The sequence below is a fragment of the Nipponia nippon genome, unplaced genomic scaffold (genome assembly GCF_047370975.1).
Source record: "Nipponia nippon isolate SJK-2023a ecotype South Korea unplaced genomic scaffold, ASM4737097v1 scaffold_10, whole genome shotgun sequence".
Lineage (NCBI taxonomy): Eukaryota > Metazoa > Chordata > Aves > Pelecaniformes > Threskiornithidae > Nipponia > Nipponia nippon.
The window spans coordinates 37,351,922-37,370,170 of NW_028262291.1; the positions used below are offsets into that span (position 1 = coordinate 37,351,922).

At 50.4% G+C, this 18,249-nt stretch overlaps 1 protein-coding gene and 1 long non-coding RNA gene across 8 annotated transcripts in view; both read left to right on the forward strand.

The window, feature by feature from the left end:
* The window catches only part of MEIS2 (Meis homeobox 2), a 175,366-nt gene extending 173,972 nt beyond the window's left edge, over positions 1–1,394 (forward strand). For 4 of the 6 annotated variants that reach the window (XM_087746629.1, XM_087746633.1, XM_087746628.1 and 1 more), the window contains one exon: positions 1–1,394. This exon is cut by the window's left edge and continues 57 nt beyond it. In XM_087746629.1, coding sequence (XP_087602755.1) covers positions 1–230 — 230 coding nt within the window. In that variant the 3' untranslated portion in view covers positions 231–1,394. The other 2 variants (XM_087746631.1, XM_087746632.1) reach the window with 1 other exon arrangement.
* A 549-nt stretch (positions 1,395–1,943) lies between these two features.
* On the forward strand, positions 1,944–16,183 carry LOC148057156 (uncharacterized). Of its 2 annotated transcripts, XR_015702073.1 has the most exons (5): positions 1,944–2,682; positions 3,292–3,479; positions 10,413–10,541; positions 12,005–12,165; positions 14,027–16,183. It is a non-coding gene; the product is annotated as an uncharacterized LOC148057156 (long non-coding RNA). The 2 variants fall into 2 exon arrangements; XR_015702074.1 differs by lacking the exons at positions 1,944–2,682; positions 3,292–3,479 and adding an exon at positions 9,343–10,005.
* The last annotated feature ends 2,066 nt before the right edge of the window (positions 16,184–18,249 follow it).

The following is an 18,249-nucleotide window of genomic DNA, read 5'->3' on the forward strand; positions in this document are numbered from 1 at the left end:
TGGCACAGCCAAGTTACACTCCTCCCCAGATGACCCCACACCCTACTCAATTAAGACATGGACCCCCAATCCATTCATATTTGCCAAGTCACCCCCATCACCCAGCCATGATGATGCACGGAGGACCCCCTACCCACCCTGGAATGACCATGTCAGCACAGAGCCCCACAATGTTAAATTCTGTAGACCCCAGTGTTGGTGGACAGGTTATGGACATTCATGCCCAATAGTATAAGGGAACTCAAGGGAAAAACAAAAAAAACAAAACAAAAACAAAAACTATTTTAAGACTTTTGAACTTTGACCAGATGTTGACACTTAATACGAAATTCCAGACAGCTGTGATTATTTTTTACTTTTTGTCATTTTTCATCAACAACAGAGGACCAACGACACAAGAACACAAATGTGAAGTCATGGGCTCACTGAAATGAATAAGTCCATGTACAGATCCTCTGGAAAAAAAAAAAAGACTCCAAGAGTTATAACTACTGTAGTATAAACATAGGAACTAAGTTAACTTGTACATTTCTGTTGATCACTCCGTTACGTTGCCTCAAATAGTTTTAGAAGAAAAAAAATCCTTGTTTTCCACACTATGTGTGTTGTTCCCAAAAGAATGACTGTTTTGGTTCAGCAGTGAAGTCACTATCCATGAAAGACCTGTTTTGGCCAGTGAGAAAAGAACTACCCTGGAGATGAAGACGAAAAGTCTTGCTGGGTCTCTCATCACTCAGAAGACTCTTCCAAGAAGGCCTTGCCATTCCCTCGTTTTGTTCCTTCATAAAATGTGTCCTTTAGTTTCAAACAGATCTTTATAGTTTGTGCTTCATTAAGTCTCTCCCCATTCCTCCCCTATCTATTTTTTTTTTTTTGGACTCTTCTTCAAAGAGCTTGCAGGTGAAGATTTAAAAGACAGAACAGACAGAGCAGGAGCTTCTTCCAGTAGTTCTGAGCCTTGGCTTTGGACAAAACAAAACTAAAAGTTGGGCAGCTTTCCTCAATGAAAGAAGTTACTAACGGTCTTTGCACCAAACCTAGGACTTTATCATGAACTCAAAGCTTGGGAAAAAAAAGCAAGAGAATACTGTAACAAACTTCGTACAGAGTTCGGTCTATTAATTGTTTCATGTTAGATATTCTATGTGTTTACCTCAATTGAAAAAAAAAAAGAATGTTTTTGCTAGTATCAGATCTGCTGTGGAATTGGTATTGTATGTCCATGAATTCTTCCTTTCTCAGCACGTGTTCCTCACTAGAAGAAAATGCTGTTACCTTTAAGCTTTGTCAAAATTTACATTAAAATACTTGTATGAGGACTGTGACGTTATGTTTTAAAAAGAAAAAAAAAGGTGTTAAGTCACAAAATGCGGTAATAAATATTTCATTTTTGATTTTTTGTTAGGCTTTTGTGTTTTTAATCATGCTTAGGAGAGACTGAAGTTACCGGGAGAGATGTCTCACATACATTTCTTTTCAGCGTTGAGAAGAAAGGTTGGAAAAATCAGAAAGAAGCTTGTCATCAGCATTAGTAGAATAATTGAATGAAAGAACTTCTGAGGTTATACATTTCTGCTCATTATCAATATTATATTTATGCCAGATTAAACAAAATCTGAAATATTCTCTCACCAGCTTGCATTTCAGAGGGCTGTGTCTAATATCTGTGCTATCTCCCAATAACACAGAGGCTGAGTTTGAGTTGTGACGGCCCCGATACGAGACCAGGAAGCCCATACGCGTTAAGTGTATGTGTACGTGCACCCATAGCCACCACAGACCTTGACTCCCGTTGTTTAGCTCAGAGGTGAAGAGGGGCCGTAACGCAGGAGCAGGTTCGGAAGTTTTAGGAGGAGAAAAGCAGCTTTGAGTTTAGTGAGGGTTTTACCTGTGTGAGGATTGCGTAGCCTAGCTTTTGAGATGGTTTTACTGCTTTTCTTGTCTTCGGTTGTTTTCAGAAGGAGGAAAAAAAAAAAAGACCATCAACTAACGAGGGAAAATGTTAATTTGACATTTGGTATATAAATAGCTGGTGCAGAATCATGGGTGAGGGTTTGGTTTTACTGAAACAAAAGCTTGTGGCATTTGGAGGCAACTAAAGGAGAGCGGGAAGGAGGAGGACAGCCGCCTGGCTAGCGACAGCCCCTGGCGCTGCCTCGGTGGCCCTGGGGAGACCGGGGCGAGGGGCAGAGCTCCGGCTTCGTCCCTGGGAGGAGGGGAGCGGGAGAGGGCCTCCAGTTACCTTAACTTTCTAGGAAACAAACGGTACCGACTTCAACATCTGTAAATTTGTAACCCTTCTCCTCCTTCCTCCTCCTCCTCATTCCAGCTGGCCGGGGTGTTATTAAAAACTTTGACTGACAACTTTTACCTCTGGAATGTGGAAAGAGGCTCAGCCTCGTAGTTAATATTTAATTTCTGAGTAAATGGACCCACGCTGCTGGCGACAGAAGGGAGGATGCCCGTAGAATGGGTGTGAGGATTTATTTAGCAATTGGGTCCTGCTTTGTGGGCGTTTTTTAAGGCATTCTTATGAAATTTAAAGGACGATAATTCCCCGCTTGGCTTTGATGCTCTCTGTCCTGGTTAAAATCACATCGACCCTTCAGTCGCCTAAGAAGAGAACACCCCGGGTTCCCATTTCCAAATTCTCTGATTCTTGTGGATGCGGAAAATACGAAGGCAAGATTGTTTGTGTTAGCACTTTAAAAGGGAGGCTTCTTTTTTTGTTGTTTTTTCTTTCTTTCTTTTTTTTTAATCAGTACTTTATTTCCTTGCAGATCTTTTCTTTAATGATTTGAGGAGAAATGTCAGAAAACGTCCTCGCACTGGTAGAAGGACAGGAAAGAATTTATCCGTAGTGGATTGTTGTTTTTTATAATGAACTAAATATTTGCCTTGCTGTGTTGTCTTTTATTTTCTTCCCCCCCCCCCCCCTTTCGTGCTGTGCTCCCCGTGAGATGTGTTGCTGAAATCCAAGGTACAATAACGCGCAGAGATTTCTCCATCTGAGGTTTACTGTTTAGCATGGAAGGTTCCGATTTTGGTATTTTTAAGAACTGCTCAGCTGTCAAAAGCAACCAAAACGGGAATAATGTTTTGACAGCGGTATAGTGTTAAAGAAAATACTCTAGTCTGAATAAAAATTGCTTATGCTGTGGGAAACGAAGGGTAACAGAAGAAACACCTTTTGTTTACACACACACATGTTTATAATCCCAAATTTCCATTTCTCCGAGCGGGTCTGGGCTGGGAGTTGCAGTCACCACAAACGAGGGATTTTTCTTCCAGATTTTGCTGCCTTTCAGGCGAAGAAGAGGAGGGAAGCGCACCTCCGCCAGCGCGGCCCCCGAGCCCTGCCCGCCGCGGCGAGCGGGCACCGCCGGGCCGAAGAGGAGATGCCGGGGGGAGCCAGGCGCTGCCCCCCGTTCGCTCATAGCCGCAGAGGGAGCGAGGGAGAGAAAATTGCCCCAGACCAGGTTTGCGAGGGCCGGGGGGCCGGGGAGGGGCCGGGGCCGGGCCGGGGAAGGGGTGCGGCGGAGGCGCAGGCTGGAGCCGCTCTCCGGCCGCTGCCGCCGGCGGGTTTTGCCCATCGCTCCGGCAGCTCCCGCGGCTTCCCGAGGGCAGCCGGGGGCTCCCGGCGCCGCCTGTGCGGGGGCCGGGCCGGAGCCGCTGGCCTCGCCGCACCCCTGCGGCATGGGCCGGGGGCAGCCCCGCGGAGCCCCGAAAATGCCCGAAGCCCTTCCCCGCGCCGGGCGGAGGGGCGGGAGGGGGCTCGGCGGGCGGGAGGGCGCCTCCGCCCCGCGGCTCTCCCCTGCCGCGTCCCCGGGTTCAGCCGAGAGGAGCCGGGGCCGGCTTCTTGACTCTTCTGGCAGCACTTTGGGAAAAATCAAACCCGATGGCGCTGGAGGGGAGCGAGCCCGCTGCCCGGCTGGGGAAGCCCGGCGTCTTTGGGCCGAGAAGGACGGTGCGAGCTTAGAGGCGGGCGGGGGAAAGGTTTGCAGGCAGGTTTTAATATTAATAGTTTTGGTGGCGAGAAAGAGACAGACAGAAGGGAGGTTGCTCCTCTGGGCAGAGTCTCTGCGACAGTGATGATGGATGACCCCGCACAGCTAAACAACTCCTCCCCTCCATCCCCACACGGTGTCAAAGCTACTTTACTTGCAGCTTTAGGAATAAAATAAATAAACACCCTCGGCCCCTTCCTCGCATCGATTTATGGATCATTATGAATCAATTACTGCTCTCAATATTTTAGAATCTGCTTACATAAAAAGGGGGTCTGCGGCCGGCAAAAAACATTAATCTTTGCCTTAGTAAGAAATACAGAATCTTCTCGTATAGTCCCGCGACTAAAAAGTCGCTGCTAATAATTGGGGTTTAACCATTTTCTAAGAGCCGCGTTACTGGGGAGGGGGTGGACGTTGTCGGTGCGCATCTCCCGGAGCGACTTTCAAACTGGGGGGTTCCACAGTGCGCGCAGAGAAAGAGCGGGGGGCATCTACAGGGTGCGTGCAGCCTCGTCGCCTAACTCTTCCAGAGAAAGAAAAGCAAAGAGAGAGAGGAAAGAAAGAGGCGAGCCCCCTAACATCCCCCCCGCCGCAGATCCTCAGCGCGGTGCCGCGGGGGGGAGCGGGGCCGGGGCTGCGCGGCCGCGGGGCAGGGCGGCAGAGCCGAGCCCGGCGCGGCGGCTCCGTGCGACGGGAGGGAGGCTTCGGCGGGGACAGCAAGTGTGTGAAGTTGGGTTTCTCTGGCTTTCTCTGTGTTCTCCCATTTGCAGCAGTGTTTGAGGATCTCAAGGTGTTTCTATGGCTACCTTGTGTATGTGGGAGGGTCATATGTGGGGGTGCCCAAGAGAAAAGGCAGCTCTTGGGTGATCATTTATCAATGTCACCCACATAATGATTCTCTCTGCAGCCTTCTATTGATGAGGATAATTACATTAGCTCAGAGTGACTGATCAATGAAAAACCACCAAACAAAAACTTCTTTACTCTCCTATAATACCAAAAACCGATACAGAAATAAGATAGAAAGCAAGGGTGGGATTTCCCTTTCCTTTCCCTTTAGCAATGATTTTTTTTTTTTTTTAACGAACAAGGGAAAGTAAGGAAATTTTATCCGATTAGTTTCCTTTTTAAAAGAGGCTACCATTTTGTGAAAATGTTCCCTTAAACCTCTTGGCATCACTCCTTGCCTGGTAAAGGCAAATCGTTATTTAAAACACGAGCTACTGCTTCTCCCCTGGATCCCAAATCCTTTCCTTTTGGCCTTGTGTTTGGCTATCGGGGGTGGGGGCGAGGGGGAGGGAAGGGCACGGTAGTTCCGAGCTGCCAAGAGGGAAAGGGAAGGCAAATAACTTTTCTTTCGCAATTGCGACTGTCTCTCTCTTTGTCGGGTTTGCTTTGTTTTTATCACTTCATAAAGTGGCTCTGCTCAAGATGGAATGTGGCCTCCCTGAGATGCTGCTCTGTCGGTGAAAGTTTGCAATCAAATTACGGGTTCGTTCTTTCCAGAGTTAAAAATCAATGTTTTCTCAATTAAAGGGGATTTTAATGCTTTTACTCGGGAGTTGTTAAGGACGCCGTAAATTTTATTGTAATGCCTCTAAGCTCCGAAGCCCTGCCAGTGGACAGGTTGATATTCTTGTTGGTTTTGGGGGAAGAGGTTGTTGCTGGTTTTGTTCTCTCTCTAAAGGGCCTTCTTCAGAAAACTCAATCATTTTGAATAACTGCAAGACAAACCGGTGCAAAGGGGGCGGGGGAGCCAAGGCCGTTCCTTCTGCCCTCCCCTCTCCGTGTCGTCCCGGCGGGCAGCTCCTCTCGCTTGGGCAGAGCAGCTGCCTCCCCTGCTCCCACGGGGCGCGGGGGCGGTGGGCAGCCGCCTTCGTGGAGGCGCGGGGAAATATTGCCCCGCAGGAGCACGTGTTTCGAAAAAGCCCCTCTCCCCTCCCAGAAAACTCGGAGCGGGGCCGCGGGGAGGTGCGGGCCGGCCGCGGGGAGGTGCGGACCCGCCGCGGGGAGGTGCGGACCCGCCGCGGGGAGGTGCGGGCCGGCCGCCCGCGGGCTGGGCTGGGGCCGCGGCCGGAGCTCTGCGGGCCGGGGACAGGGAGCCGCCTGCCCGGCCGCCACGCACCGTGTGGGGCGGCTCAAAAGCTTCCCCTTGAAGCAGACGTAGCGCTAATAAAGGAATAGGTCCGGTCCTGGTGAAGACCTTACATTTCTGTAGGCATCTGCTGACGGAGATGACTACAAGTTAACACCGGGGCGTAAATGGGAGCCGGAACAGGGCTGGCAGAGGAGCTTTTTTTTTGCCAGACTATTTTGTCTTTACAGGCTACTGCCAAGTAAAATCCCCATCAGGAGGCTGATCCTGAACCCATTTACACGGGGTTAATTCCTCGAGCCGCAGGAGAGTTCGTCCCCGGGCCGTGAGATCAGAAATAGGCCCCTATCGCCTGCGTTTGTCCGAAGCGTGTTTAAAATTCCTGAAATTAGCTCCATGAAGAACCAGCGCAAACTCCTGTGATTAAAGCGCCTGTCAGATTCTTCGAGATTAGGAGAGGGCAAACGCAGCGTAGGATGTATTTATTATTTACGCTATAGTCCGCTGTGAACGGCTGGAAGGGGAGGATTAGCGAGCGCGTTTGAAAGAGGGAGGAGACGTAGCGCCGCGGCCGGGCCCCAGCCGCCCCGTGGCCCCCGCCCCGCGCGGCCGGTGCGGCCGCCCCAGCTGCGCTCCCGCCGGCGGGGCCGCCCGCCCGCCCCCGCCCTGGCTGCGCCGGCCCGCGGCGCTTCGCTGGCCACCCGGCAGCAGCAGTCCGAGCGCGGCGGGTTTCCCCCAAGTTTTGTGTCGTTCTGCTCGAGTCTGGTGCGCGGCTCTGAACGCTGTCCTTGGGAAAGGAAAGGAAAAAAAAAAAAAGGAGCGGGGAGGGGGGGGGGCTTTCCACTGTCGGGCTTGTGTCCGTGCTTAGAGGCGCAGGGCAAGGGAGGAAAACAAAGCCATAATCCAGTTCTCACCGAGCAGGTTTACTTTAGGACTCGCTTCCAGGGGGGCGGGGGACGGGGCACCGCAGCCCTTCTGTTTGGCCGCGGCGGAGGTGAGGAGTCCGGGAGCCTTCTTTTATTTTATTTCATTTTATTTTTTTCCCTGCGGCTGCGGCTCCCCAATTCGGAAACGTTTTCAAATCTATGAGCCTTGAATGGACAAATACTCGCTATTAATATGGGACATGGACGAGCGGCAAAAAAACTGAATGGAAACTGTGCGGTAGCTTTGGGAGAAACTAACGATGTGCTTCAGCTCCTGCCATTACAGGGAAGGAGAGGGGGGGAAACCCCTTCTGATTAATAACTAGCAGGGTAATGTTGAGGGCTTTTTCTGCCCGATTGCCTTTTTGAATTAGAGCCGATTTCTTCACACTTCAATAGGGCCTGTCTCTTTTAAAATGACTGACAGATTTGTTTCTCCTTTTTTCTCTCCCTGAGACTTAATGATGTAAATTTTCTAATTAGTTAAATCACGTTGCTTAAAGGCCTTAATATTTACCGGGCAAGGAATGATAGTCGCGTTCGGATCTCTCGAAATAACCAGCGAAATAACATTAGGCGTTTTAGAGAGGGAGGGGGGAAGAGCGGAGGGAGGGGTGGGTTGGGCGAATCTCACGTAAAATGAGAGCTAAAGTTCAGCCCGGAGCTTCTTCCCTCCTCCCCCACGCCCCCGAACCCGCTTTTATTTTTCAATCAGCTAAGATTTAATTAGGAGCCCCCAGGCCGGACGATCTGATATTTTCTCATTAGTTTCCCATCAGTAATCTTGAGTGTTGGATTGGCTTAAAGGTTGTCAACATTTGACCAATTTTATTTAAGGCAAAGAAATCACGCGTTATAGCTCCGGGACCCGGGATCTGAAAATAAATCCTGCCCGGATCAGCGGAACTAACAGGCGAAAAAAATGTTGACAATTCATCGCCGTATTTAATAAGTTGCATAATGCGCAGCACACGCGCGCACAGGGGCGCGCGCACGGAGCGCGGCGCGGGGACACCCGTGCGGCGCGGGGCGGGCGCGGGGCGGCCAGCGCCCGGGAACGCGCGCACCTGGACGCAGGGGCGTGACGCTGGGCGAGCGTGTGCGTGCGTGAGTGCGTGCGTGCCTGTGTACACGCGTGTGCGTGTGTGTGCATCCGCGTGTCCGTGGGCGGGCGCGCGGCGCGGCGGCGCGGGCTGCCAGGCGCAACGTCGGAGCGCCCCCTGCTGGCCGCGCCCGGCGCCGCCGCGGAGGCGCCCTCCGCCCGCCGCCGCGCGCTCCCCCGCGCGCCGGGGGCAGCCCGCGCGCCGCGCAGGGGGCGCGCAGGCGGAGCGCCGCGCCCGCGGGGGGAGCGCAGGTCGCGGGGACGCGTGGCCCCTGCCCCGCGCCTGCCTTTCGGGCCGGGCGGATCCCGGTGCGAGCAGTTCACCCAGCTGCCCCTTTCCTTTCTGCAGGAGCGCGGAGCCGCCGACCGCGGCGAGGGGGGAGGCCGACGAGGAGGGAAACGCGCCCTTGTAGCCCCCGCCGTTTACTTTGCCTCTCGCTTGGCAGCGCGGAGGGGGCGGGCGGGCAGCCCCGCCGGCCCTTCCCCGCCCCCGGGCCCGGCGGTGCTCAGGGGCCGCCCCCCGAACTCGGCTCCCTGCGCCCCGGCTGCCCGCCGCCCCGCACGGCCCCCCCCCCCCCCCCCCCCCGCCCTGCGCGCCTGGCCGCGGCCGCGGAGCAAAGCGCGCGGGGGAGCGCAAAGGGCAACAAACCGCTGCCACACGAGTGTCACGTGACCCCGGTGATTTATAGGTGAGCCCGCGGCTTCGTGTTTGTTGAAAACACGACCGAAGGGTAAAATCAACCGATCTGCTGGGATTTCACCCCAGATTTTTTTTTCCCCCTCAGAGCGAGCGGGCTGTTCCGCGCCTTCCTCTGCCCTCTTTCCGCGCACCCACGCGTTTCAGCCCGCCGTCCCCGCACCGGGAACGCGGGGTGCGGGGAGCCCGGCCCGCCGCCCCCGGCCCGCCGCTCGCCCCGCGGGCGAGCGGCGGGCCGGGGGCGACGGGCCGGGCCGGGGGTGGGCAGCGCAATCAGAAATCGGCCGCGTTTTAAGAGGCACCCCAAGGCTCTTTGTAGACGCGGGTGCTACACTTCCATGCGTCCGGTTTAAAGGGTTTATTTTTGCCCATTAAAAAGAAAAGATAAAAAACGCACAAAACCGACACTCAAACCTGCGCCGGGTCGCGTTGGTTCAGGGCTATGCCTAGAGAGAGTCCAGCCAAAACAATGCTTTGCAGAAGATCTGGCTTGCTGGACCAAGACAGTAGCTGCTCAAATTTATTTTCTTTTAAAAAATGTGCGTGTAAGGGAACGGGGGAGGGTGGAAGAGAATATTTATCAGGATACCAGAAGATACCTTTCTTGAAACAAAGGCAAGGGGGATCATCTCCATTGCAAATCCACCAGGCAGAGACCAAAGAACAATATTTATAGGAAGGCGTTCAAAAATACAGTGTGCTTAAATAACAACAACAAATGCTTACTACAGTTGCTCCAGCGCGGCTTAATAAAAAATTAGCCTTACTGACAGTCTTGTCAACATCTTAAGTAAATTATCATAGCGATGGTCTTTGGAGAAGAGAACCCACACTCCTTGCTAAAACACCTCCTATCATTAATCTTAAGCCACTTGAAGATTATGATGGAAGGAATGGGATCAGTAACCATTATCATCGCAAATTGCTGCTAAAAACTCCGCTGTTTATTTTTGCAACCAAAGCGACTGTATCTGGGAAATGCAGAAAAGGGAAGAAAGGCAAAGACGAGAAGGGCAGAATAATTGAGGCGAATCCTGTTGCAACCTCGACGATAAACACATGGAAAAAGCTGTTACTGCTCTGTGGATTGCTGGAATTTGGGTAGACATTAGAAAAATAAACAAAGCGATGGCTCCGCACCAGTTCTGTAAATGCACCGGTACACTCAAGAAAAGGTAACTTCTTCAAATTAATTGTATTTTCCCGAATATTCGGTATTTGCCTTTATCTACATCGAGCATTTGATAAAGATCAAAACTATTAAAAACGCACTTGCACCTTTCCCGGTTCGTATCTGAAAATAAATTCATTTTGACCCTTTCTTGCTCGTATTTCTGTGTGCATTGCGTGTTTTCCAGTAACCGTCAGAATAAAGTCTACGGCATAATTTTAGGAGGATCCGACATACTCGAAACATTTGCTCAGAGTGAAACCTTTTCAGAAGCGACCTGTGATTTTTATTGTAGTGTCTCCTGTTAGAATACCGTCCCTCTTTGAAATGCATTTTTACAGCTGAAAAATAAAATACTTTCTCTCTCTCTCTCTCTCTTTTTTTTCCCCCGCCTTGTTAAACTACTTCCAGGATTTGGCAGAGAAGGGAGAATCTGCTGATTTAGGGACACTCGACCTGAACTGTTCTCAACGGATCTTTACACCTCGAATCCACAAATCGATGTGAGCCGGACACACGTCTGAATACGGCCAAACCCAGGTTTTTGAAGTTATTCTTTCAAACTGTAGGAGTTCACACGAAGCCTTTACGCAGCACGGTGCGCCCCGGCCGGCCCTCCCCCGCCCCTCCCCTCCCTGGAAGCCGGAGGAAAGGGTGCCATTAAGCCAGGGCGATGCAAATGAAAATAAACCAAACAATTATTTTCCCCTGGCAGAGCCGCATCTTCCTGTTGTTTCCGCGATGATTCACTTCAGCAGCGGCGCAGCGGGGGCGGGCGGGCTGCTCTCCCCCCTCCGCCGGGGGGGACGGGGGGTTTGCCCCGGGAGGGCAGGCTGGGCGCGGCGCTGCGCTGCGCGGGGCGCTGCGCGGGGCGCGGGGCGCTGCGCGGGGCGGGGCGGCGCGGCGGGCGCCGGAGCGGGAGCGGGATCCGGATCCGCAGCCGCGCTGCCCGCTCCCCCGCCGCGGCCCCGCAGTGACCCCGGCCCGGGGCTGCGGAGAGGTGAGAGGTGACGCTGCGAGCCAGCGCAGACCTGGCCCTTTTAAAGCCACAGCTAATCACTCCTTCACTAAATTAAAATATAGGAACCAGAGGGGAAGCAATTTCGTTGTAAAGAATTACCCTGCGCGCTCCCAGAACGAAGGAGTATTGAAATGAGGACGGCGAGATTTGTCACCCAGGAGCAGTCCGGCTAAGATAAACTATAAAATTATACGCCCGCTATGTAGATCCGATAGATCCGCACGTGGGGGAGATGATGTATCGCACGCACGCACGACAATAAAATGAGGTTCCCGAGTTGTGGAAAAACTTCAGCCCCACAAACTGTACAGCGGGATGGTGGTCGGAGGGCACCGGGCGCCGGGTGGCCAATTGCCCACCTAGCTAAGGACTCAGGATGTCATCGTAATCCGGGAAGAAATTAAAGTGGGGAAAAGTGATGCATTTTCCTGTCAATTCATTTGCCTTCGATTTCAAGTTATTCTTTAATCCCTGTGAGAGAGAGCGAACTAACTGTGGTATCGGGGTGTGGGGGGGTGTGTGTGTACGTGCGTGCATGTGCCCCCCGCGCACGTACTGTGTGCGCGCGTGTGTGACGCCGAATTGTGTGTGTAATCTGAGCTCCCGAACTGGCCCACAGACAGTGCAAACCGGTGACAGTCCCATTTTTCCTCTTTAATTAGGAAATATTCCTTGATTGCCTTGGCACCCATTACTTTTTAATAACTCCATAGAATCGGGAGAAGAAGAATAAATGTCTGCTGCAAGTCATCTGCTATAAAGCAATTATTTTCCTCGGTTAATATGCAGTTGCAAGTACAACACGATAACGGCCACGAATGCGGCGCAAAGGGAAAAAATAAAAAAGAAAGACTACCAGAGTAATGGGAATATTTGACAGTAGGTGTACTTCAACGGGTCGCAGTAAGAAACATCTCGCGTTGATAGCATAGCTCTGTTACAGCTAGCTTACAAAGAAACTTTCCCTTTTCGTGTGTTTCAGGCAGCAAAATACTAGGTTTAGAAGACTGCGAGCCAGTTCCCTGGGTGCCGATATAATTAATTTAGGTGCGGAGATCACAGATCCGAGGGAGAAGGAAATGATGGATTTCGCCAGAAAACGCTTCCCCGACGCAGCCCACGAGCAGCCGCCACCCACGGCAGGTAAGCTGCTGCGTGAAACTATTTTTAACTGAACAAAAGAGCGAGCAAACATCTGACGTCAGGGAGTAGCATCCCCGGAGGGGGCGGCGGGCGGCGGTGCGTGGCTGCCGGGCTGCCCGCCCCTGCCCGCCCCTGCCCGCCCCGGGGCCCGGCGCCCCCCGGCAGCGGCGCGGCGGTGCCCGGCGGCCCGGCCCGCGGCCTCGCCCGCCCCCGCTCCCGGCGGCGGCAGCCTCGGGGAGGGGGCTCTCGTCCGCCAGCGGCGGGGGGGGAGGGCTGAGGCTGCGGGGATGCCGGAGAGGTGACAAAGAGCGGGTACGGCGCCCGCGGGGGAAGGTCGGCGGCACCGCTCCTGCTGAAGCTGCTCTGCAGCTCCCGCTTGGGGTTTTAAAACCCGGGGGTTGCTTTTATCCTAGGGCACTTTGCTGTGTTTACCTGCAAGGCACCCAAAGGCTTCGGGCGCTCGGCGAGCGGGCACCGCTCCCGCAGGCTGGGCGCGGTGGCCGTGCGAGAGCAGCGCATCCGTGGGCCGGGGTGACAGCCCCAGCCTCCCGCGCGGCCGTGGGCCAAACTTCTGCTCTGATGGGAACGTGAATAAACACGGGAAACGTTGCGAAGTTCAGCGGTGAGGAGAAGCGCTGGGCTGGCTGTACCGCCAGCCTTACCCACGGGGGCCGTGAAGGCGACCGGCCGCTGCCCGCCGCCGAGCCGCCCCCCCGCACCGAGGCGGGGGCCCGGCCCGCAGCAGCGGGGGCGCTCGCCCCTCTGGTGCCGGCAGGGACAGCTCTGACCCTCGCCTCCTTCTCATGACCGTCAACTTTAGAAATCCGCTAGCGGGCCACCTTTTCCCTCGGTTTGAAACACTCGTCCTTCGCCTTGCCCTCCCTCGCCCGCGTCCCCCCCCCCGCAGCCTTCCCCGCAGGCGGCGGGGCTCGGCGGCGGCACCGGGCGGCCTGGCCGGGGGATGCCCCGCGGCTGGGGCCGCCCCGCTCCGGCCGGTGCCGGCGCTCGGCTCTTCCTTACACGGGCGCCGGCAGGGCCGGGGAGGAGGAGGAGGAGGAAGGGGAGTGGGGCGATCACCGGGGCGGGGGGGGGGGGCCTTTCCCTGAGCGGGCGGCGGGCGGTTGCAGAGAGCCGCTGCGAGCACGAAACGCCGCAAGCCCCGGGCGCCCTGTCAGCCCCGCCGCCCCCCCGGCCCCGGCTCCCCGCCTCGCCTCTCGCCAGAGTCAACACGGAGCTGCGATCCATTTGGGCGATTTAGTTAAAATAAATAAACCCGCGAAGATTCACTAGCGAGCGATGCATCATCGACCCGGAGGTTTATTAAGAGGCTCGTTACCGCCGCGGCTTCAGCCCCTGCTCCGCGGGGGTGGGGGGGCCGCGGCAGCCCGGCTCCCCCCGGCCCCCCCCGGACCCCCCCGCCATGCCCCGGCAGGGACCCCGCCGGACAGCCCCCCCTCGCCCCCCCCATCCCCGCCGAGCCCACGGGGGGGAAGCGGCCCACCCGACGGCTGCTGCAGAGCACTGTTACTCGTTTCCCTGGGTATCTGGGGGAGGGAGACATTGTTGTCAGTGGCGATTGTTAACCCAAATAATAATAATAAAGAAAAATCGTTACAGCTGGGTGCTGGCTGAATATGGCAATTACTATTATTGCCAATCACGATTAGAAATAATTATCCTGAAAGCACGGAGGGTTCAGCTGCCAAGGTGTTTTGAATAATCGCTTCAAAATGAACAGCAAAATATTAGGTTCACACACAGGGACAACCACAAACTTTCAGTTGTAGCAGTCTGCAAAGGAGGTCTTACCACGGGTGCGCTCGGCTTTACTTGTGAAGCTTTGATTTGTCATCTCTTACAGGTCCAGTGCTGTTTCGTTCCCACACCATCCTGCCCCATGGCCCTCCCCGAGCGCCCGTCCTGCTCTCCTCCACCGAGTTCCCTGAACACACCGGGTGGCCCAGCACCTTCTCAAGGCAGCGGTGCACTGTGCTCGGGTCCCTTCATCTTAAATAAGAACAAAGCAAGCAGATTACAGGGGATAACGCGGTCCCAGAGTGAAACTCCACTTGCTCTATTTATGTTGTACAACTCTACAACTGGCCCTCTCAGTCTAGCTATTTGAAATGATGTGTAACTAGGAGGAGGTCACAGGTGACTGGCAAGTTCAACGTACTTAGCTCAATTATCCAAGTTTCATTTCCAAATTGCGTTCAATTTGATCTTCCTGCCTCCCTCCAAATTATCTTAGACGAAAAAAAATCAAATGAAAGCAGACAATTTAAGCCAAATCCTGTATACCATTATTTATATGCAAAATCATTTTTGTGATATATAGTCCCCTTAATGGTTATGGGACGCCAGATCTTTCCAAGTGGATTTACAAACCTAGCCATCAAATTATTTCAAGGGTAGGCCTATTAGGGACAAAAATAATTATGAACTTTCAGAAGCTTTGTAAAAAAATAAGTTTCTGAATGTTGTCTCTTTAAATTTTACTTAAGTTTTGTTTTTAATTTAAGCCTGGAGGCACAGTAGAGAGATATGCAGAGTCTAATAAGGAGTTTGGAAAATAATGTGCTGTAATCCAGTGCCGAGCTATTTCTCCATAAAATATGGATAAGGAATCAATTCATAAGCACAAATATCTACTAGGACTGAGTTTTAACATAACATTTCACATGAGCATTCTTACATGCATTATTAAGGAGATAACAAAAGTGCTTCAAATCAAGCTCTATACAGTCACATCTGGAAATGCTCTTTTCTGTCTAATTTTCATTTTTTTCCCCTCAAAAAAATGTTAGGAGAAAAACTAGTCTGTCCCCTTGTATATTAACTGTTACCATCAGCTTTTAATCAGCAACATGTATAGTTAGATTTACAGAATCTATTCCATGTTGCTCCTTTTAGAGAACAGCAAAATGAAGATAGTATCTTTATTCACTTATAGAATCTGATGTTAAAACCAAAACCACACACAAATAGCATATACATTGCTTTATGCATATAGACAGGCATGTAGATACATAGACACAACACACTTATACATGGAAACAAGTCATGACCATGTGTTGCAAAACATAATAAAAAGTGTCTGTGCATTTCACCAAATCCTAAGTCAGACCTCATCAGATAAGAAGTGGTCTAGGGAAAATTAGTTTAAAATCAGACACAGCTAATTTCTGGAGGTATTGGAACTATAGCAAGCTTTGCTGTACAACGTTTAATCACCGTTGGTTTTAAAGGAAGCTCTGTAGGCTTTTCAATCAAATAAAGTGTTACCACTAAGCAATGAAGGGTTAATAAACTCCCCACAGGCTGCAAAGAGTTGACACAGGTTTGGGTTGGGTTTTTTTTTGCTAATGTATAATTTAATAGAATTATATTCTGAGGACAAAGATAAAAGAATTCTTTAAGATCTACTACTACTCCTTTTTTTTTTTTTAAAATAAATATTATAGCTTTCCTTTGAACAGAAAGGCAAGCAAAGTATTTTCCAAACAGAAACAGCAAAGCTTGTTTAGAAGAAAACCATAAGCGTTGTTTTTTTTAAATACTCTGGAGTTTTCTGAACAACTCTGATGTACTCACATTCTTATCACAACTATTTTCTTTTTACTATTGTAAGTGGATATTCAAGCTAAATTGATGCTTTATGTATATGCTGTCTCAATTTGTAATACACTATTCTCTGTAAAGAGATAATTTGAAAAAAAAATACAAAAAAGAAGAAGCGATACCACTGACAACAATTTACTTAAATTCACAAACCTTGAAATTGATGCATCTCCTATCAATCATAGTCAGAAGCCACAGTAAAACACATCCAACATTTGTATATCAAAACTGGGACTAAAAAAACCACCCTGTTTTGTTCAATTTAAATGTCCTTCAACATGTTGTCATTTTATACGCTGATATTACTGGGGGATTTTTACTATGGGTTAGCTTTCTTCTGTCAAACATATGCAAGACAGTAACCTTGCAAAATTAAAGTGCATGCCATTATACTGCACAGATGTTTGTTCTCACTCAGTTACTGACAATGAAATACTTATTAAATAATAATAAGGAGATATTGACTTCTCTATTCTGTCGATAGGAAGATCTGTTGATCTGTGAGGTTAATATTGATGGGGCAGAGTGAGGTAAACATTTCAGCAGGAGGGCAAATAAATCCCAATACTGGCATAAAAAACATAAAAAACCCAACTTTGTATGTACACAGAAACTAATCCTTTTTGTATTTATTGGGTATATGAGCACCAGTTCAACCTATCAGCATGCGCAAACTAATGCTGAAGTAAATCCTTGACGCTAGATTCAGGAAACATATTCCAAAAATGTCTATCATAGGTATTTAAAACTAAGCTCAAATGATGCCAAGCACTTAGGGTCTTTAGTCATGCTGCATGTTCTGTTGCGAATGGCACATTTCCTTTAAGTATTACTGGAAGGCTCTACACGCAACCTCAATATTCTTCACATTAAGGGGATTTCTGTTTGAGCCGGAGAAACGCTTTTTTTTTTTTTTAATGGGATGAGCTCTCTGTCAAAATATTATTTTTATTTGTTGTCTCATCAAAACGTCACTGAAAGTTCCCTCTCTTTACCCTCTGCCACAGAACACAATAGCGTACACGCTTTGAACAATACAAAGAGCTATTTAACTTGATGTCTGGCAGAAGAAGCTACTTTCTTGTTCATTATTATCTTTAGATTTTCCTTCATTCTGTTTAAGGGAAGCTCAGAGCTGCTTTTTATAGAAGAATATTCCATCAGTCAGGTAGGTCTCTTACTTTGACAGCATTATTTCAGCATGTTATTTTTAATGTACGGTGCTTATACATGTAAGCAATCTGTGTAACTTGCTTCTGGGCTTTTGAATAGAAATTAAAAAGATGTGACCTAACGTGTAAGACAATAAGAGGCCGTACGTTTTTGGATACGAGTGCCAAAAGATACACTTGTCAATTTTCCCCTTTTGATTATTAATTAAGGCCTCGATCCTGCGATTGGATTTGCAGGGGCAAAACACACGTGCAAAGCAGCTCTCCCCATAGTATGACTGTTGACGAGGGAAGAGCTCAGTCACACAGAGCTTACTGTAAGGCAGTGACCTAAAAATCAAAACATTACTTCAGCTGCCCTTGCCAGAGATCGCAGCCTGGTTTCTAGGGCAGAAGAGCCCTTTTCACAACCTCCTCCCTCTCGGATGTCTGTAGCAGAACTGTTGTGCCTCAGCAGGGAAAGTCGGGCGAGCACTCGGTGCTTTCTCTGTGTTGCTGTGACATCTTGTTGGTAGGACAGCGCAGGAAAAATCACATTATTTCTATTTGTGCTGCTCCTGTTCTGAAAGTGCGAGGCTAAGCCATCTGCTGCTCCTTTCAGGGATCACGAAGGGGTCTAATACCTTTTATTCTGTTGTTTGTAAAATGTGATGACTTTTGTCTGAGAAAGGTAACAAAAACGTTTCTTTTTTTGACCTCATGCTTTCTTGTCCTTCTCTTGTCCTTCTTCCCAGTGCATGTTCAGCAGAACACTGTTGCTGGTTTTTTTGCACCTCAGGCCATGATGCTGTTTGAAGACTCCTGTCTCTGCAAATTCCTGCCTTCACCCAAATCTCTGTTAAAGGCAGTGGGGTTTTGCGTGCTTGTGTTCTGCCATGCTGGCTGCTTTTGACTGTTTTTTAGATATTTTTATCTTTCTACATCTTGAGAAACTTTCTCCTACAGTCATCTGAAGTATTTCTCAATTTCTGCGTAATGGTAGTCAGATGGCAAAATCTCTGGGAGCAATGTTTCGGTTCATGGGTACCTTTTTTTCTACCATTTGGTTGAATGTTCTTAAAAAGAATGCCTTCTAACACACATGTCAGGTAATCCTGGTCATAAAATCACAAGAAAAAGTCACTTTTCAAACTTTAAAACTCATGCTGAGATTTTCTTAAGGTTTGCTAACATTTTCAAAATAACATTTAGGCAATTTAGAGGCACAGATTTTGGTAATCTCGAGACTCTGGCGCAAGACTCCACATGTACAGATATCACAACTAGACTAGGATCTTGTGCTCCAAAACAC